At 38.0% G+C, this 19,230-nt stretch overlaps 1 protein-coding gene across 2 annotated transcripts; it reads left to right on the forward strand.

Annotated features, from left to right (window-relative positions):
- Nucleotides 1-12,853: 12,853 nt before the first annotated feature.
- LOC113362031 (soluble starch synthase 1, chloroplastic/amyloplastic-like) lies at nucleotides 12,854-18,068 on the forward strand. 2 transcript variants are annotated; one of them, XM_026605053.1, is made up of 15 exons: nucleotides 12,854-13,239; nucleotides 13,935-14,299; nucleotides 14,462-14,539; nucleotides 14,648-14,772; nucleotides 14,867-14,948; nucleotides 15,229-15,402; nucleotides 15,495-15,576; nucleotides 15,664-15,755; nucleotides 15,837-15,899; nucleotides 15,985-16,074; nucleotides 16,290-16,414; nucleotides 16,489-16,597; nucleotides 16,694-16,749; nucleotides 17,549-17,588; nucleotides 17,685-18,068. In XM_026605053.1, exons 1-15 carry the CDS (start codon nucleotides 12,918-12,920, stop codon nucleotides 17,841-17,843), a joined length of 1,962 nt encoding a protein of 653 aa, XP_026460838.1. In that variant the 5' UTR covers nucleotides 12,854-12,917; the 3' UTR covers nucleotides 17,844-18,068. The 2 variants fall into 2 exon arrangements, with proteins under 2 accessions (XP_026460838.1, XP_026460839.1); XM_026605054.1 differs by having other exon boundaries at nucleotides 13,938-14,299.
- Nucleotides 18,069-19,230: the final 1,162 nt, after the last annotated feature.

Consider the following 19,230-nt stretch of genomic DNA (forward strand, 5'->3'; position numbering starts at 1 on the left):
CGAATCAAACAACTACCAATATTCTCTTATCTCCAACCGGTAACTTCCATGTATTCAACCAAAATCCCGTGATACTCTCCAAGCCTTGTTTTAATCCAAAACCCACGTAACTCTCTTTTTCTTCACCCTACGCGTATTCTGTGCTCATCTAAATTCTTTCCATAGATAGAGGAACAAATAATATGGGAAGCATTCTCCAAGAATGAAATAAAAATCCGAGAACAAATACCTCCCTGATTTAACGAGATAACCATGGAAACTTGCTTGTTTTCAAACTATGACTCACATACCATCCCTGTTTGAGATTAACAGGCCCATACGAACCTAATCCAACAAGAAAATCCGACAAATATTCAACAGAAACGGATCCAGGGAAGTTTGCTGCGACTAAACTTTTCTAACTCAATTTCCCGCCAAAATCTTGTCCTTTAAGCCGTGAAGAAAGGTAGTCCCCTATCCAGAGTAGGGTGCCCTTAGCCGTGGGGTGTAAATAATAGGTCTGAGGTGCAAATAGCGGTGAGGTTCCCCTTATCAACAAGTTACCCCTTATCTAAAATGAGGGTCCGAATAGCAGGTGTCCTCCGGAGGTGCCTTTAGCAACTTTTCGAGCCGAATTTTCCAAAAATGTTTATTTCTTCAAAATACCTAGAAAAATATAAAATAATCAAACAACTACAAAATCGAGCACTAACAATACACATAATTGAGACCAAAATAGACACATAAATGCGTCTATCAAATACCCCCAAACTTATTATTTGCTAGTCCTCGAGCAAATCAAATCTAGAAAATAAAATCCTAACTCACTGTCGCAGGCATCATCGGTTGCATTTAGCGTATGCAACAAGCCTTTAAACCCCTAGGTGGCCCTAGTGGCGGAGTGTTGTCTCCAGAGGGATTACCAGAGGTATACCCACAAAACCTTTATACTCCAGACCCTAGCTATTTGCACAGAACCTTGGAAGGCACTAAAAAATCTCCTTGGTTGGCATACTTATTGACTACAGGAGGAAGTACCCTGATGAGAAATTCCAATTTTTTTACACGAGTTCGCACTCAAGCATACTAAAATTCATATAAAGTGACAGAGCTCTACTCAGATAGTCGCATCCAAACTCAGAATCAAACAAATCACATGGATAGATTAAGAAGATGGATATAGAAAAAATATAGATGGTTTTGATGTTGACTAAGGTGAACGGTGTTTCTCATATCTGTCTGAAGGCCACTGCCATAATGAACCTACCCTAATGGACTGATATACCGGTCTGACTAATATCAACACACCGGCATATACAAGGGTACTAGTGGTCGATAATCCTAACTCTAGTTCAACACAACTGGCATATACAAGGGTTCCAGTGGTCGACTTTATTCAATTTATTCTAGTTGGTCTGATGGTCTGGTCTCAATTTCTCTCTCTCTTTTTTTTTTCAACTTTTTTTTTTCAACTTTTTTTTATGGATATCTCAATCACTCTATTTCACCCTAGCAATGGTAACAACTTGAATCGTGAGTCCCACCTAATCACTTAGAGAAACATATTTTAAAAATAAAAAAATAAAAATAGAAGTGAAAAAGACTCAATGAGACATGACGAAACTACCATGTTATTTCTAACACCTGAGCTTTGTGCTTTTATGAATAGACTCTTTGGATGTTTCCATCTAATCAGATTGGTCCCTCAACTCCTACAACCAAAATGCTTCCATCCATTTAGATTGGGTAGTGCCATCCTTAATAAGGATAAATTTCTAGGCTCTGGAGTTTATTTATTGCAACGAAAAGGTAACAAAGACTTCTACCCCACCCTCAAACTTAAATCTAACATTTTCCTCAATGTTTCTAATTAAAGAACAGTACCAAAAATATAAGTAACATGAGGAAATAGTAAAGAGAGAAGTCGGAAAGATAGTACCTAGGTGAAGTGTAACCAAAAACCTACAAAAATAATGTACAACATACAAAATCGCCTCGATGGTCAATCAAGGTAAACAGGGTCCTCCAGAGGGACGTCCTCAACATCACCTGTAGGAAAAAGCTCTATAAAGAGCTTCAATCGCTGACCGTTAACCTTCGAAGAACTACTACCATCTGGTGTCTCAATCTCAACAGCGCCATGAGAAAAAACAGTACGGACCACAAAAGGACCGGTCCATCGAGAGCGCAACTTCCCGGCGAATAGATGCAACCGAGTGTCATATAGAATAACTTTTTGACCTGGAGAAAATGACTTTCATAAAATATTCCTATCATGCACAAGTTTCATTTTGTTCTTATACTCCTTAGCATTATCGTATGCATCTCTACGAATCTCGTCCAACTCATTGAGCTGGAGCTTTCTTTGAGCTCCTACCTTGTCAAGTGAAAAGTTTAAGTTCTTAATAGCCGAATAGGCTCGATGCTCTAACTCAACAGGCAATTGACATGCCTTTCCAAATACTAAACGATAAGGTGACATTCCAATGGGTGTCTTAAACGTGGTACGGTAATCCCATAAGGCATCAGTAAGCCTCTGCGACCAGTCTTTCCTATTTGGATTAACTGTTTTCTCTAAAATACGTTTAATTTCCATATTAGAAACCTCTACCTGACCACTAGTCTAAGGGTGATATGGGTTTGTTACTTTATGGGTAATACCGTATTGTTTCATTAAAAGGGCAAACGGTCTATTACAAAAGTGTGAACCTCCATCACTAATTATAGCTCACGGCGTACCAAAACGTGTAAGTATATTCTCTTTAAAAAACTGGACTATGACCCTGTGGTCATTTGATTTACACGGAACCGCCTCAACCCACTTAGACACATAGTCTACAACGACAAGTATGTAAAGATAACCAAACGAAATAGGAAATGGACCCATAAATCAATGACCCACGCATCAAAGACCTCAATCACTAAAATAGGGTTCAAAGGCATCATATTACTTCGGGAAATGGTTCCTAACTTCTGGCAAAGCTCACAAGAAACACAATTATTGCTGAGTACACTTGCACCATTTTGGTCGGGACTTACTAGAGAGCTGATCAGATGCCCGCACATTGAATATTTATCACTAAACCGTGGAATTCTGCTGGGAAGAACCACAAGTTGAAGTGACGAAATATTACGAAGAATCGTAGAAAATTGTTGAATATTCGGTTAACGATTAGAGATAATTAATCGATGGCTCTATACTAGCAGGCATGTTGTCTAGGAGCATTAATTATCTGAGAATTGAGAAACTGATGAGTGCCAAATATTGTATATATTTATCCCTTTTTGTTGGCATTTTAACTCATCTTTTGTGCATTAATTCTACATTTTATCCCATATTTTGTATTTTCATCGTTTTCAAGAATAAATATTTTTCTTACTTAATTTTTCATTTTTAGGTAATAAATAAAGATTGGATGAGTTGTGGAGCAAAAAGAGCAGAAAAGTGGTGAAAAGCCGGGAGAAATTACGCAAGGAAGCCGCAAAGAATGGAGCGCACGTCCAAAAAGCTGGAAATGGGCTCAAGAAGAAGAAAGTTGTTCTTAAAGAAGAAGTGGGCTCAAGATTTCCCAAACCCATCTTCTATACCCAAAATCCTAAAACCCAAATCCATACCCGCTTGCGTCTTCAGCCGTCAGATCAGTTCTCAGAAGCATCCGACGGTCGCTCCCTTGCTGTGCATCGAAGTTTGATATCTCCGCCTTACACTACAGCACCTAACTCCATCTTGAGCCGTCAGTTTCGTTGTATTTTTGCATCCAACGGTCGCTCATGATCTGTCTCAATTTCTCCGTTAGATCCGTTTCAGAAGTTATCATCCTACGCCTTTCATCACCGAACATCAAGGTTCGATGATCCCGCTCAACACTCAAACACCTAAGTCTATATCCCACAAACCAAACAACCCCTAGCCAGAACCTAATCGAGCTCACCCCGTCTGCAACCACCATACCCTGCCGCACCACCATCACCACCACCTTCTTCCCTGTCGTCACCAACCCTCCTGCAACAGCCACCAAACCACCACCATACCACTCTGTACAACATCACCCCATCTCCCTAGAACCTAATTGTTCCACCTAACCCCCAACTGTATCTCACTGACCTAGATTAGGGTTTGTTGGAACAACTAGGTTTAGGGCATGAGAAGCACGGAGAGGAGCAGGAGGCGAAGTACAAGCATGGGTCGAAGTGAGGGAGCAGTTATCAGAGAAATTAGGTAAAAAATTGTGTAACCCTAATTTTACTGTTTTGGGGATTTTTTGGGGAAGAACATATGGAACCCTAATTCATATTTTTGGGTATAAATAGAGGGGGTGTTGTATGTGTAGGGGTGTTCTTGGTTAGCCGAGATACCCCCTAATTGGGTTAATTTCAGTTTAATTCCAATGTCAATTTACTGTTAATTTAGGGTTAATTTTTAATTTGCAATTCCAATTAATCTTTATGTTTATCATGTCATCAATTACTGTCAACATGTTCTAGATCATCAGTTGGGGCTTAGATGAAGCCTGAAGACCTTGTTGGGTAGAAAAAAAACTTAGTGAACACTCTTGTAGGTATAACTGAATTAGGATGTTATTGTTCTTGGTGATTGAAGTCACCTGTGATTGAGTGTGCTGTAAGAAGACACTCAATGCTAGGGGTGAACTAGAGAATTTAGGGACTTAACCATCCACATTTCACTGAAATAGGGAAGTAATGAAGTTAGGGAACAAACATCACCTGTGATTGAGTGTGCCTTAAACAGACACTCAATGCTAGGGGTGATGCTAGTGAATTAAGCTAATTATCTTCCACTAATGCAGCCCTGGACCATAGGCAGGCTTGAACCTTAACCTAGGTCCATTAGGGACAAGATTTTAGTTCACAAGTAACACTGCCTAGATAGGTTAGATGGTGGAATCAAATCCCTAGTGTTCTTTAGTATTTTACCTCATCTTTGTTTAATTCTCTTTCACTGCCTTTGGTTATTTGCTCACTGTCTCTGCCCTTGGCTCACTGCCTTGGTCTTTCTCTTTGCTTCATTTTTATTGCTTCTGTAAATACCATCTTCACTGCCTGTCACTATCTCAGACTAGCTAGAGAACTTCAATAGCTCCCTCCAAGTCCCTGTGGACAAACCTTTTCTTCCCATCACTAACTACAATTGACCCTGTGCACTTGCAGGTCAGTTTGTAGGTGTTTTCAAAACCCCACCAAGTTTTTGGCGCCCAAAACTAAGGGAAACATGAGCTTGTTTAAACGTCATATTTCCTTTATATAGTCATGGAAAACCTTATTACATCCTGAAGACGTTATTGCTCTATACTAGCAGTCATGCTGTCTAGGAGCCGTTCAATCTTTCGATTCTATATAGAAATAATTACTGATATTGCTCAGTATTCATCAGATGTGCCGTTGCCTCAGCTGAGAGACTACACATCTACATATACTCTGAGAGACAGCCTTCTCAGTCAGAGATTTTATGGCATGAGCTTTCATGCTTCAATGAGAGACATGAGCCTCAATACTCATCTGATTGCCGGATCAGGAGCATGTATAATTATGGTTTTACGATTTTAACCCTTGTCGAAAATCCGCCATCTACATTATGTCCCCTTTATTGAGGGACAGTCATGTTCCTCAGTCAGCACTGAATGGAGATTTTCCAGTTACAGATAAAATAAGTAATTGAACTTAGTCATAAATAAGATGTTACCGGATTTTGACTGAATGAGCAAACTATGGTTTGAATGAAAACCCCAGTGGCATAATAGAGCGTCACCCAACGAGCATAAATTGGTGTAAAACTGTTGATTTGATGGTGGGACCTCGGTCGGTTTAGGATTCACGGGCTAGGCCAAAATAAGGAAATCCTTGTGAAATTAGTTTTTGGAAATAAAATTGATATAAAAGGGAATTGACCCTCTCTTTTTTTAATTTCTCTCCCACGACCGACCACCACCTTCATCACCTCACCTCCTTCACGTCAACAGCAGGAGGAAAAAGAATTACCAGAGCGCCACCGCCGTCCGACCGGAGCGACCACTGTCCGACCAACTTCCAGCCAGCGCAGACCAGGTACGCAGCCAATTTTTTATTTTTTTTATTGTTGTTTTCATGAGTTGTTCATTCTTTGATCATGTTAAAATTATGTGTATATACGAGTGTGAGTTTTGTTGAAAACCCTTATTTTATTAAACGTACTCATTAGTTCAAGAGACGAGCAATAATCTCTAACTCGGAGAGATTTTTCTTTTGAAATAGACCTGTGCCCAGTGATAAAATTTTGTTTATGAGCTTTCATGAAACCAAAACTTTATTTTAAAAGGTGAGAACTTTTCACAAAACCGAAATAAACCTTCGTTTCAAAGAAAAATGCTCGTACGAAGGAAAAGAGATTTTTTTTTATGGAACCATGACATATAATAAAATATAATGTCATATATTAATTTACGTGAGTTTGCTCACGTTAGATTAAAAAAAATGAAAATTTACGTGAGTTATTCACGTTAATCATGATTTTCGTAAAATCAAAACATGGGTTTTGAGTAACCCTCAAAATTAGGCAATTTATTTATGATGAAATATTGTCTTGGTGTAAATTTCATAGCCCAGCTGTGGATGTTTATATTATGAAAATTGTGTTCATTATTTAATTAAAAACCAGTTTTAATCTTATGATAAGGTTTTATTCGTTATTGCAGGTTTCAAAGAACGAACTAATCTTGGAGTGCTAACTCTTGCATCACAATCACTACTGAAATAATCGTGAAAAGGTAAGAGTTAAGAGTTACCGTTTTTGTAGATTCTGCATAAGTAGTCTGTTGTCAGATTACATAACTCCATCATATTATCGAATCTTGCACCTTGTATGATGATACACTGAAGTAGGCTGCTTTGTGCATACTACAGCTACTCCGCAAGGATGTCTGACTCCCAAGAAAATGATGCCTCCAGAAACTATACATGCATGGATGAGACTTCTGCTGGTGAAGAAGAAGAAGAAACTCCTGGGATCAAAAACATTCCAAATATAGATGATGCATTTTTCGAGGTTCAGCAGGGAACTGAAAAACGTCTTCAATCTCCAGCATTTCGTCTTCTAATAAATCCCAGAGAGGTTGTTCAGAAGAAACTAGTGACTCCTCGAGCAGCTATTCGATTCTGTCTTGAACGAGGACTTTTTATTGCGTCAATTATAGAATTCAAGCTTTCTCGATGACCTTTAGAAAAATTCTATGGATGGGCGAGACATATGCTGGGTTTTCCTCGTGTCAAATCCATGTTGGATAGAGCATAGGTGACAGGGCTATCCAAGCATCTGGAGACTTTTTCATTTTCCATGATGCGTGAGGTATTGTAGCCCTTCTTGCTCGCTGGTGCATTCGAACCCATACCTTCATATGCAGATGGGGAGAATTTTCCATCACTTTGGAGGATGTAGTTGTTTGTTGCATCTCCTAATCACAGGTAACTTTTCTGGAAAGCTTTCGACATAGGAGGCGGCAGTTTCCAACATCTTAACAGCCGAAATGGAGACAAATAAATAAAGCGTCTGGCAAAGGTTGTTATGCCCACTGGTTAACACACTGGTGGCCGAGAGATACTCCTCTTGATAGACCCGTCGATGGTATGTTATCCATTGCTGCTCTTATGTTTATGGTTGTCCAGGGACATATTTGAGGATGTTGGGACTTTGCTAAAGCCATTTGTAGACCCTCTTGCCGTTAATATGGCTCAAGGTGAACAAATTTCCATAGGTAGTCTGTTCCTGGGTTCTTTGTATTTAACCTTGAATCCTTGGTTATATACTCCAACATTTCGAATGGTTTCATTAAGATTGAATGCTACGCCAACACGATGTTTCTTCAAGCCTTGATGTGGGAGTGTTTCAAGAACTATGTACCTATTCCTCTTAGTATTTTTCAAGGGCTGAACGATGTTGATTCTCGCCGCGTTTTTCCTGAGAATAATAATGCCAGGATTATGCGCTGGTCTACAAAGCAACCCCAATCCAAGACACGTTTCATTGATGTGTTAGACAATGAATCTGAGTTTAATTTTCCCCCTGGGTGTCAGTTCCTTCTTATGTTTCTCAGTTTTCAACCTTCAATACTAAAGAGAGTATGACTTTGAAATCTGGTGCTGACTTGAGCGATGGTAAGAGGTCCTTTATGTTGAGTTGTACTCCGGATCATTTGGTATCAGCAATGTACGGAGGCTTTTTAGTAGAAGAATACAACATCGATAGAGCAGCTCGTCAAATGGGTGTGGATCAATATGTTCCAACTTTTTGAAGGAAGAAACCATCAGTGGAGCAGCTTATGACTTGTTTAGATCTCACACATGTGGAAGGAAGCTCTTATTGGTTCCCTTGTTCTGAACGAATCACATATGTAACTCCGGGTTACATAGATTTCTGGGATCAATAGCTTGAGTGTTTGCGCGACTTTGTAAAGATCAACCAACCTTTAGTGAAAGAGCCTCCTTCACCTAAGATGATTGCTTCTCGACCAAGATTGAAACATATCTCTGGTGGCGGCGATAAGCGAAAAGTATCTCCAGGATGTTCACCAGTATGTATCTTTTGGATAGTGGGATTAAAATAATTGTCTTTCTGATTGTTGTACTAATTTCTATTTTGCAGGAGGGTCGCGTTGTGAGACCTCGAATTGAAGTAAACTTCTCAGAAGCAGAAACAATCATTCACGGTGGAGAAGGAAGGAACAAGAATTGTAAGTTGTTGCCTAACACCATAAAGTCCCCAGTTGTTTCCTTGGTGAGTTGTCAACACTTTTCCGCCGTGACTTTTTCTTACCCGTATTATTAGGATCGTAAACCAACGTTCGTTATTTGGTTACAGAACTTTGCTCCATCAAATATTGATGGTCTTCAATTCTCTGCTGCTGGGCAGACGGTTTCTGACTTGAGTGTTGAAGAAGAGAATGACGTGAGTACTCCTCCACATAACCAGATATGATGCTTTGTAGATAAAATACTAATTGTTTGAGGATATGTTCAGGAGGATGTCGTCGTGGAAGTGGAGAGTGCTGATGCTCGTTCACCTTCGGAGGGTGGAGATAAAGAAAACTCCCAGGGCTCAAACCTAACGGAAGTAATGAGACTCTTGATGTTGATACTGGCAATTGTGATTCTTTGAACGTTTCAGAAACCATCCAAGTAAGTATCTCCTTTTCATTTTATCTATGGAAGCATAAAATTGTTGACTTATGGATGAATGAACGAGAACTCATGTGCGTACATGAGAAACTTTGCCGAAATACGTCACCAGAAAATTCAGAACTCAGTCCTTTAGCTTTAAAATCTTCTTCTGAAGTCAATTTCACGGTCTGCATATGTATCTTCAAGCTCAGAAAATTTCCAATCTTTAAAACAGAAGCTTTTTAAGTTTTGAGCATGTTTAGGACCTGAAAAATGCGAAACAGTAAACTTCCAGAAGACTTTCAGAACTTTTTCAGACTGCATGTTGTCCAATGTTTTGAACACACCTCTTTTCTCGTTCATCGGATTGTTATGAAATTTTGATATGTTGTATATCACATCAATACGAAGAGAATGGTATATAACTCATCCTCATATTCTTTGTAGATTTCTCCCAGTTCGTCGTCTTGTACAGGGCAGAGTAAAATCTCTTCAGACGAGCTTGGCGTAAAACGTGTTTCATGACTTTTATGCTATTCATTCGTGTATGGAATGCATAATGATGAATTTTGATGATTTTGGTATTATTTTATGATGTAGTTTATGATACCATTTGGTTTCGATGTTTAGATTGCTCTAACCTCATGTAATCTTCGTATTAGGTGCCAAATACCGAAGTTGAGGATACTGAAATTAATAAGGATAATTCAAACAACCCTGGAGTTATTGATGATGAGACAACCATCCCTGTACTTCAAGTCCATGAGAGAATTTTCATTGAAGTTATGGAAACTTCAATTGTTGCCACTCCAATAATAGGAGAAACTGAACCACAAGCAGAGGAGACTGAAGAAACTGTTGCCATGACCGTAGAAGTTGCTCCAGTAATTGAGAATCGCATAATGGTGCATGAATATCTTAATGCAGGAGTTGATTTTGATTCTCCATTTGATGTATCACTCCCATATCATGAACTAGTTGGTGGATTCAGCGTTCCTATTGGATATGCAGGCTTGTACGAGAAGATATGGAGGAAGTTTGGTCACATCATCGTTACTAGAGATCCTGGACGTACTTATGCTTTAACAATGCAAGTAAGTGTCATCTTACGTGTTGTAAGTGATATATGCGCCAGAGGTAGAAATACTGTGACTCCAGATGTACTCTTTGATTGGGAGTTCAACTTGGAGAATTCTGAAAGACTTGGCTTCAATGTGAAGTGGCTTCGTAAGAAAATAAATGTTATTAAGGACTCATGTGAGAATAACATACCCTTTCCTAATAATGCTGTGATGGAGAAGGAAGAAAAGATTGCTAATCTGACCGAGGCGCTGAACCTGGAGAAGGCGTCTTTGAAAATCTTGAAGGATGCAGAGGAGCAAAAGTCCTTCTTTGCTGACTTATTTTGATTTCTTTTCATAGTCTCTTGAACTTCTGAACACCTGAACTTCTGAGAGATGTGAGATTTTATTTTGGTTCTGATATTGATTGGTTTTGGATTGGTAGATGATTGAGGATTTTCTTTTAGATTTGATAGAGATTTTCTTTAAGTAAAATGAACTGAATTTTGATAAATTGTTGAATTCAAATACTGAATGCAAGTATTACAAAAGTTTTGCAGAAATGGAAATACAATGAAAGAAAATCCTAAATTCCAAATCCCAGGCGTCATGAATGCTTAAACGCCTAGTATTTCAGAAGTCCGATTATTTCACGCGTCAAATGCCTTAAGCCAATTTTCGTGGATTACTGGTAGGGTCCTACCATCTGTGTTGATCAACCTGTAGTACCCCCGGTTATGGACTTAGCAACCGCAAATGGCCCTTCCCAATTGGAATTTCTTGCAGAGTGGAGGTTGCGCTGAGTTTCTTTGAGAACTAGGTCTCCTTCACAAAATTTATTAGGCTTAGTTGTCCGCGCCTTTAATATCTTCTGATGATTCGGAACTCCTCGTGTGGCGGGATTCCAAGGCTGTGGCACATATGGACAATCATGCAAAGGGAAGTATCCAGAGTACTGTCTGTCATGCTTAGCCATATCTTCAGCAATGAACCTATTGATAGAATGATCGATTTGACGGGGTTCTGTGCTCAACCATTTGGTGTAATATTTTTGAGGTAAAGATATCCAATCGTAGCTTTTTGTGATTGCTAAGTTGTTAGTGGGAAGAAGTCCTCGAACCATAGCAGCATAATTAAACATTGGTAGTATAGGCGCATGAAGGGGAACTAGACTTGCCTGAGTACGGAACCTTTCGACGAAAGAGTGTGCATTTTCTCCAGGTTTCTCTGCTAATTCCACCAAAGATTTAACTTCCTCCAGGTGTTCGAATGATGGAATATCTTCTATTTCTTCTGAGTCAGAGCTTTCTTCAATTGAAGGCATTAGAGTCACTTTTCCAGCATGAACCCAAGGTCGTCCAAGAATCATGTCATATCCTGGATCTTCCCGGATTATATAAATCTTGGCTTCAGTACAAACCGAGTTTTCTATGACCTTAAGGGTGATGTAGCCGTACGCATCTCTGAATGTCCCCGAGTTTTCTCCCTTGTCAAAATTTCACCATAAACAGCAGCGTAGCAATACCCCATGATGAAAAAGCAACGAGTAGCGGTGACGGTTAACAACGTTTGTAAAGATGGAGTAATGGTCTAGAAGTTTCCAGGAACTTCACAAACATAATGGGCGAGGCTATACCCTTATTTCCATGATCTCCATCTCTCCACCCCTTCACTACCTCCAGTACTTACGAGGAAAGCAGTGTGTATGCATAACAACTATAAATAGATTCTTTCGTCTATCATTCAATAAAAAGAAGTCCATCATTCAGAAGCTTTGTCTTTTCATAGTTCAACAACCTTTTTTTTAATAGGAAATAAGATACGCACATTAAGAGCTTAAACTAGATTTAAATAAGATGAGTATTTCATGATATCTCCAAACTTGTGAACGGAGACTCGATCCTCTGACCTCCTACTTGAGAGTTAAGCTTCTGGACGGTTCAACAACTTTACACACACAGTTCATCACCATTGTGATTCCTAAACTTTCTCTATTTCCCTCCCCTAAGATCAACCCATCTTCTCTCTTTGTGACCGGAACACGATGAAACTGTTCTTGGTTTAAACCGGTCTTGGACGATTTTGATTTTCAAATCTAAAGAAAATACCTTGGCGATAGATTATTTTGCGTACAAGTAAATTTTAGGTACTAACAGATGTATATATAAGGGATGGGAGTCGTTTGCGAAAGTAGCCATTGGAGATCTATACCGCCAGCGATCAACCTATCTCTAAGGTCTTTTCTTGTAATGACGCAGCGGATTTCCCACGCCACTTATCGTGCCAAATTGAAAATTTTATCCTTGTCTCTAGGAACCGGCCTGAGCACCGATACACTGGTTCGGAATCAAGTCAGTATATCTGACTCAAAATCCGAACTACGAACAGAGACAAGACACCTTCACGTGACTAAACTGAAAGAAGACTGGATCCTTGCGACTAACTCTGCCTCTGCTCTTTTTGGCGCGAATTCTTGACAAATCGTTCACTTTACACATGGATGCCCTTTTTCGTGACACGTGCCCAGATGTGATTTGATGGCCTTGTGTGTCACCTTTCTTTAATGGAGAGACACAACTTCCATTTCTCACTCAACTGAAAAATTCCCTCTTTTTCAAGATCTCCATTAACCCTCGTTTCTCTATAATTTATCAATCTGACTGATTTTGGAGACTTTAGATCATTTTCTTTTGTTTTTATCAATTTTGTTTCTTTACTTGGTCTTCACCGATGGAGGCTCAACAAATTAGTAGAATTTTCACATCAAAGTCATTATTTTTTAGTAGTCATTTAGCTAAAATTTCTGGAAATCTTGGTAGTCTTAAGGGTAAGAATTCGAGCTTGTTCCCAGTTTTTGGAGCAAGAATTAGTAGTAATAATGGTGGTGGCCGATTTGGGTCAATTAGAAGATCTGTTAACGAAAAGAGTAAAGGTAGTGGGGGATTTAATAATTTTCAAGATGAAATTTTAAGATCTTTTGAAGATAAAAACGACGTGGAAGTCATTTTTGAGAAACAAATAGATCAGTCAATGGAAAAGGAATCGCAATCTGGTATGTTTTGTTAACAGATACAACATACATTGCTTCGTTCATTTCTAAATTCAAGTTGTACTTTTCATGTATTTGTGTAATGGATGATATGCCGAAATTTATTTGAATTTTTTATCATTGAAATTAAGTGCGGTAAACAATATGAGCTTTGACATGATTTTGGTAACATGGTTATAGATGAAGCTATATGATCAAATATTGTCGAAACATATATTGTCATTTTTTTCATGGCAGATTAAGAGATTGCAAAACAATGTACTGGATGCCAATGATGTGCTTGTTCTACATAGTACTGCACATTTTATGGGGGGTTTCTTTTCAGAGGCTAGCTCTTATATCATGATTTAGCTTGTTTTGTTCCCTTAAAGAAGTCATGTTCGATGTACCCATCAATTTTTTTTAATATTTGGTTTCTTCATGTTTATGCATAGTTTAATGCTAATTAGTGAGAGTAGGTATATATGTTAGTCATGTTTAGTGCTTCAAATGAGTTATCTACTCTTGAAGCTCATTAGGCGCTATATAGAAAGAGAAAAGGCCATATGAATTTGGGTACACGTTTAGCTCATAAGGAAACTTATAGTAATGATATTTTATTAAGTTTGGCCAAAAAGACGGTACTATGAAGGTTTTAATGTTCATCTAGTTCACTCCAATTATATATGAACTAATAAATTTTGACGTCGAATGGTAAGCAGGGAGCAAGGAATTTGTGGAATCAATTACCAATATAATGAATGAAGGAACAGAAGGAGCCATGGATGCAGAGGAAGAGGAGAAGCATCATACCAAAGTAACTCATAGCGTTGTATTTGTTACCGCAGAAGCGGCACCATATTCAAAAACAGGTGGTTTAGGAGATGTATGTGGCTCCTTGCCTATCACACTTGCTAGTCGTGGGCATCGTGTGATGGTGATCTCTCCAAGGTATCTGAACGGAACTCCGGCGGACAGAAATTTCGATGGAGCAGTTGATACTGAGTGTAAAGTTAAGATTTCTTGCTTTGGTAGTACACAAGAAGTTCAGTTCTACCATGAGTATAAAGCAGGTGTTGATTGGGTAAGTTCATCCATTTTCCAACAAATTTGACCACCATTTATCCGCTTTCAGATGTTCGATTGTTTCAAAATGATAAAAAAAAAAAGGGTTAGTTGAACTTAACATATATAGCGATGGTTTACTCACTCCTCACCAATGGTTTACTCACTCCTTATATCATAGGTATTTGTGGATCACCCTGCATATCATAGACCAGGAAATCCATATGGGGACGTTCATGGTGCTTACGGTGACAATCAGGTCTGGTTGTCATTATTCTTTTAAAGAATAAAAATTCACTGTATTAGCATTTTGGGATTTTAACATGATTTTGTTCATATCTGAAAGTTTTTCTGATGTTCTTGTCAGTTTCGGTTTGCGTTACTTTGCCACGCCGCATGCGAGGCACCACTGGTACTTCCGTTAGGCAGGTTTACTTACGGCGAGAAATGCTTGTTCCTGGCTAATGACTGGCACGCAGGCCTTGTTCCAGTGTATGTAGTTTGTGTTCATTTCTAGCCTGGGTATTTTGTGGTTAGGCTGGTCTAGCAAGCAATAAAGTTTCTAATGCATACCTTTTGTTTTTAGTCTTTTAGGTGCCAAATATCGCTCACATGGAGTTTATAAGGATGCTCGCAGTATCATCGTGATACATAACCTCGCACATCAGGTAGGTAGACCTTTTTTTTTGCCTCATCACCATTTTTGTTGACTAAGTGATTGCGCTTATGTTGATTGTTCCTGGAGCTTATAAAAGGAAAATTGAGCAACAGAGGAGAAACCTTTTTATTTCCTTTGGGCTAAGTGATGAAATGTATAGTCCAAGTCTGAAAAAACTATCTCGACATATTTTAGTAGTTGATATGCATGGCCATCAGGATTTGTAAATTAGTAAATTACAAATTCAGAAAAAAATAAATTCTGAGTGTCTTTGTGCCTATTCACGCAAGGGAGTAGAGCCAGCAATTACTTTTAAGAATCTGGGATTGCCAGCGGACTGGTACGGTGCTTTGGAATGGGTATTTCCAACTTGGGCGAGGACCCATGCTCTTGACACAGGTGAAGCTGTCAATATCTTGAAGGGTGCGATTGTGACGGCTGACAGAATAATGACAGTGAGCCAGGTAATGAACATTCGGTTATGATTCTCCCTCCCCCCTCCCTCCTGTAGTTCGACAACCATGTTTCTTGTATTTATATTTACTTTATCATATAGGGTTATGCATGGGAAATAACAACAGTTGAAGGTGGATATGGTCTTCACGAGCTCATAAGCAGTCGGAGAAGTGTTTTAAATGGTAAGGAAAATAAACATGTCAACAACGAATATGTTTAAAAAACTATTTAACCTGATAAGTAAGTATTTAACCTCTGTTGGGAACCAGGGATTGCGAATGGAATTGATGTGAATGAGTGGGATCCATCAACGGATGAGCATATTGATTTCCATTACTCTATGGATGACCTTTCTGGAAAGGTAAATTAAACTTGCACTTCAGTGTCCATTAATATTGCTAATGTTTGTAGCTGCATTGTACTAAAGGACTAGAAATTACAGGCTGAATGCAAGGCAGCTTTACAGAAGGAATTGAGTCTCCCTATCAAACCTGAATGTCCCATGGTAAAGACCTCAAGTTAGATTTGGTTATGATCATAGTTGCTTCTAGTTTTTTGTGTTATGAATGTTGTTTGGATGACATTGTCAGATTGGGTTCATAGGAAGACTAGACTACCAGAAAGGAATTGATCTAATTAGAGCAGCAATGCCAGAGCTTTTGCAAGATGATGTTCAATTTGTAAGTGAAATCTGATTTTCCATTAGAGATATTGATAAAGAGAACTACCCTCCAATACATGTTAAACATCCCAGGATGAAATTACTTTTGTAACCTTTTGAAAGCATAACGACAATGGAACAACAATCTCACATTTTCTACCACCTAGTTGCTAACTTCACATGTATGCATGTCTATCAGAATCCAAGATGGTAAACTCAAATTGTGTGTTTCAGGTGATGCTTGGGTCAGGAGATAAACAAACTGAAGACTGGATGAGGAAAACTGAGACTGCTAACAGAGACAAATTTATTGGTTGGGTTGGATTTAACGTTCCTATTTCTCACCGGATAACTGCAGGGTAAGATTGAGTAGAATTTAAATATATGTTCGATATTTACTCTTAGATTATTGATTTGTTTTTGGAATATGCAGCTGCGATATATTATTGATGCCCTCAAGGTTTGAACCTTGTGGTCTAAATCAGCTGTATGCTATGAGATATGGAACCATTCCAGTGGTGCACTGTACCGGGGGTCTTAGGGTAAGTTAAACTCGTAGGATCTTATAACATGGTCTCGTATGTTGATAATGTGCAATAAAATTTTCTCCTGTTATATGTTTCTAAATATGTGTGCAGGATACAGTTGAGAGTTTTAATCCTTATGCTCAAGAAGGCAGTGGTCAGGGCACCGGGTACGTATCTTCTTCAGAACCCTTCTCAAGTGTTTCTGTGGTTATCTTTAGTTTTGTTATATGTATTATTGGATACACACAAACGACACTCAGAAAAGCTTAAAACGAACTGAAGAAAAAGTAAAATTTTCTTTTAAGGATTTGGATTGCGTCTTTGTTAAAAACTAGAGTCAAGGGAAATTAGCAAAACATGATTGAGAAAACCTTAGGTCCTGTTTGGTATAGTTTTCAAAAACAGTTTTCTGTTTTTATAAACAGAGAAAACAGAAAACAGGAGAAAACGCGTTTGGTAAGGACATTTTCAGAAAATGTTTTCTATCTGTTTTCTGTTTTTAAAAACAAAAAAATGAAAACAACAAATTATTGTTTTCTGTGTTTTCTCTTTTTTTCTTTTCTTTATTCTTTTCTTCTTTTCAGAACAAAGTAAGAGATGGGGAATGACTGCAAGTGAGTCATGGATAATATCACTATCTCTTAGACGAATCTTTACATTTGATCTGATTTAGTTGGTTTTCCTTGTTTTCAAAAACAGTTTACCAAACAATTTTTAGAAAATGAAAACAAGGAAAAAAGGGTATGTTTTTAAAACAGTGGAAAACTATTTTTGAAAACTGCTTTTCAAAACTGTACCAAACAGGCCCTAAAATTTTCTTGTGTATGCATAGAAAAGCTTATCATAAACTGTTTTACTTTTAAAACATAACCAAATGCATAACAAATTTCCAACTTCTCTAAATCAAGTCTTTGCTTTTGTTTTTTATGTTCTCACTGGGGTTTTTTTATTGATCATACTTGGCAGATGGACATTTTCACCATTAACAAAAGAGTGTATGTTGGAGGTAAGTTGTCGTGTTCTACCATTGAACTGACGTATGATCTTTCAAGCTTTGCTTGATAAAATAACATGTTTTTACAAGTTTTTTGTTGATTGACAGGCACTTAGAACGGCAATTGGAACTTATAATGAACATGAGTCATCTTGGAAGGGAATAATGAAGAGAGGAATGGCCCAAGATTATACTTGGGATAACGCAGCTGTTAAGTATGAAGAAGTTTTTGAATGGGCATTTGCCGATCCTCCTTATATCAGATGAGCTTTACCTATTATTGTCAACTTTCAGTCTTCCTTTTGACAACCAAATGAAGCATTATTCGCATATAAAGTTATAATAGGAAAGCATTATTCGCATATAAAGTTATAATAGGAGAGCATTAGCGAAAGTTACATGTATGATTCTGGCCTTTTAGAAAACAGTATTTCCTCTTCTGTTCAAATATAAGATAGTTAGTGTTCCTAGGTCATTTTGAAATTTAACAAACCTTTGTTTCTTCTGTTAAAGAGTAACATCCAAGATTAGAATTCTGTCAGATTTTGAGATAAAGAGATTCGGATTTGAGACTTTGTCAGTTCGATTAGTAATTCTGAAGTGTCCGTTCTTTGGTTGTTCCAGTGATTTCCAAAAGGCAGAGACGCACCCCAATCCTTTGGATGATCTGTAGTTTGACATTCCAAAAAGATACATCCAGAGGGTGCCATTTGACACAGTAAGGGCCATGGTCGGAGAGTGACAGTATTGGCGTGTTTGATCGGAGGGAATGACATCAGATTCTCGGGAATACAAAGAGCGGTTAGGAATAGGATTCCCAAAAAGTAAGGAAATCATAAACCCATAGGGGTGGTGGGTTTAGGATTCCTCTCTTCTGGGATTAAAATTTCAGGATATAGAATTCTCTTCCTGCCAACCAAACAAATTTTATGAACTTATTAAGTGGAAAGTAAGTGTTTGGCCCTCTCCGCACTCTTTCTTACTCAAGTCAAATGGTCATTGACATATATCACAAATCATACGGACAAATGTCACAAATTTTATAAATTTGGAAAGTTTTTTTACAAATTTAACAAATCATACTTGATGGTAAATACGGATATCAAATTTTGGGTTTTATAAAACTACTTTATTCTCTAAATGATTTTCTTAATTTTCTTCATATTTTTTAGAGTACTGCTAATATCCACAGTATTCTTTAGCGTGCAGCGTGCAGTTATTATTCACAATATTAATTAACCTTCCTTAGTTGTTTATACGATAGTATGTACATCATTTTAGGAGTTAAAAAACTCTCTTTTGGCTCCATAACTTGTGTAGCATATATATACAAGTAGATATGTACATAAATTATGCACAATCAGTGAACTCAAGAAAGTGAATTTAGAAAACCGTTTTTCAAAGATAATAAACACATTAATCTTAAGTTGTGCAAATGTATCCACAACAAGTATATGTACATAAAATATCCACCACTAGAAACTGTGCAAAAAATATCCACTACTAGAAGGTTATTTTAATCATCCCATATTCAGGATTATTTCAGGGCCATGAAAATAAATTGCGTAATTATTTTTATGACCCTAGGGTGAAAGGAGGGTAAGACCCATATTTTTTTATATGTGGTCGTAAGAATAATTAACTCCAACGACTA

The sequence above is a fragment of the Papaver somniferum genome, chromosome 3 (assembly GCF_003573695.1).
Source record: "Papaver somniferum cultivar HN1 chromosome 3, ASM357369v1, whole genome shotgun sequence".
In the NCBI taxonomy this organism is placed as follows: Eukaryota; Viridiplantae; Streptophyta; class Magnoliopsida; order Ranunculales; family Papaveraceae; genus Papaver; species Papaver somniferum.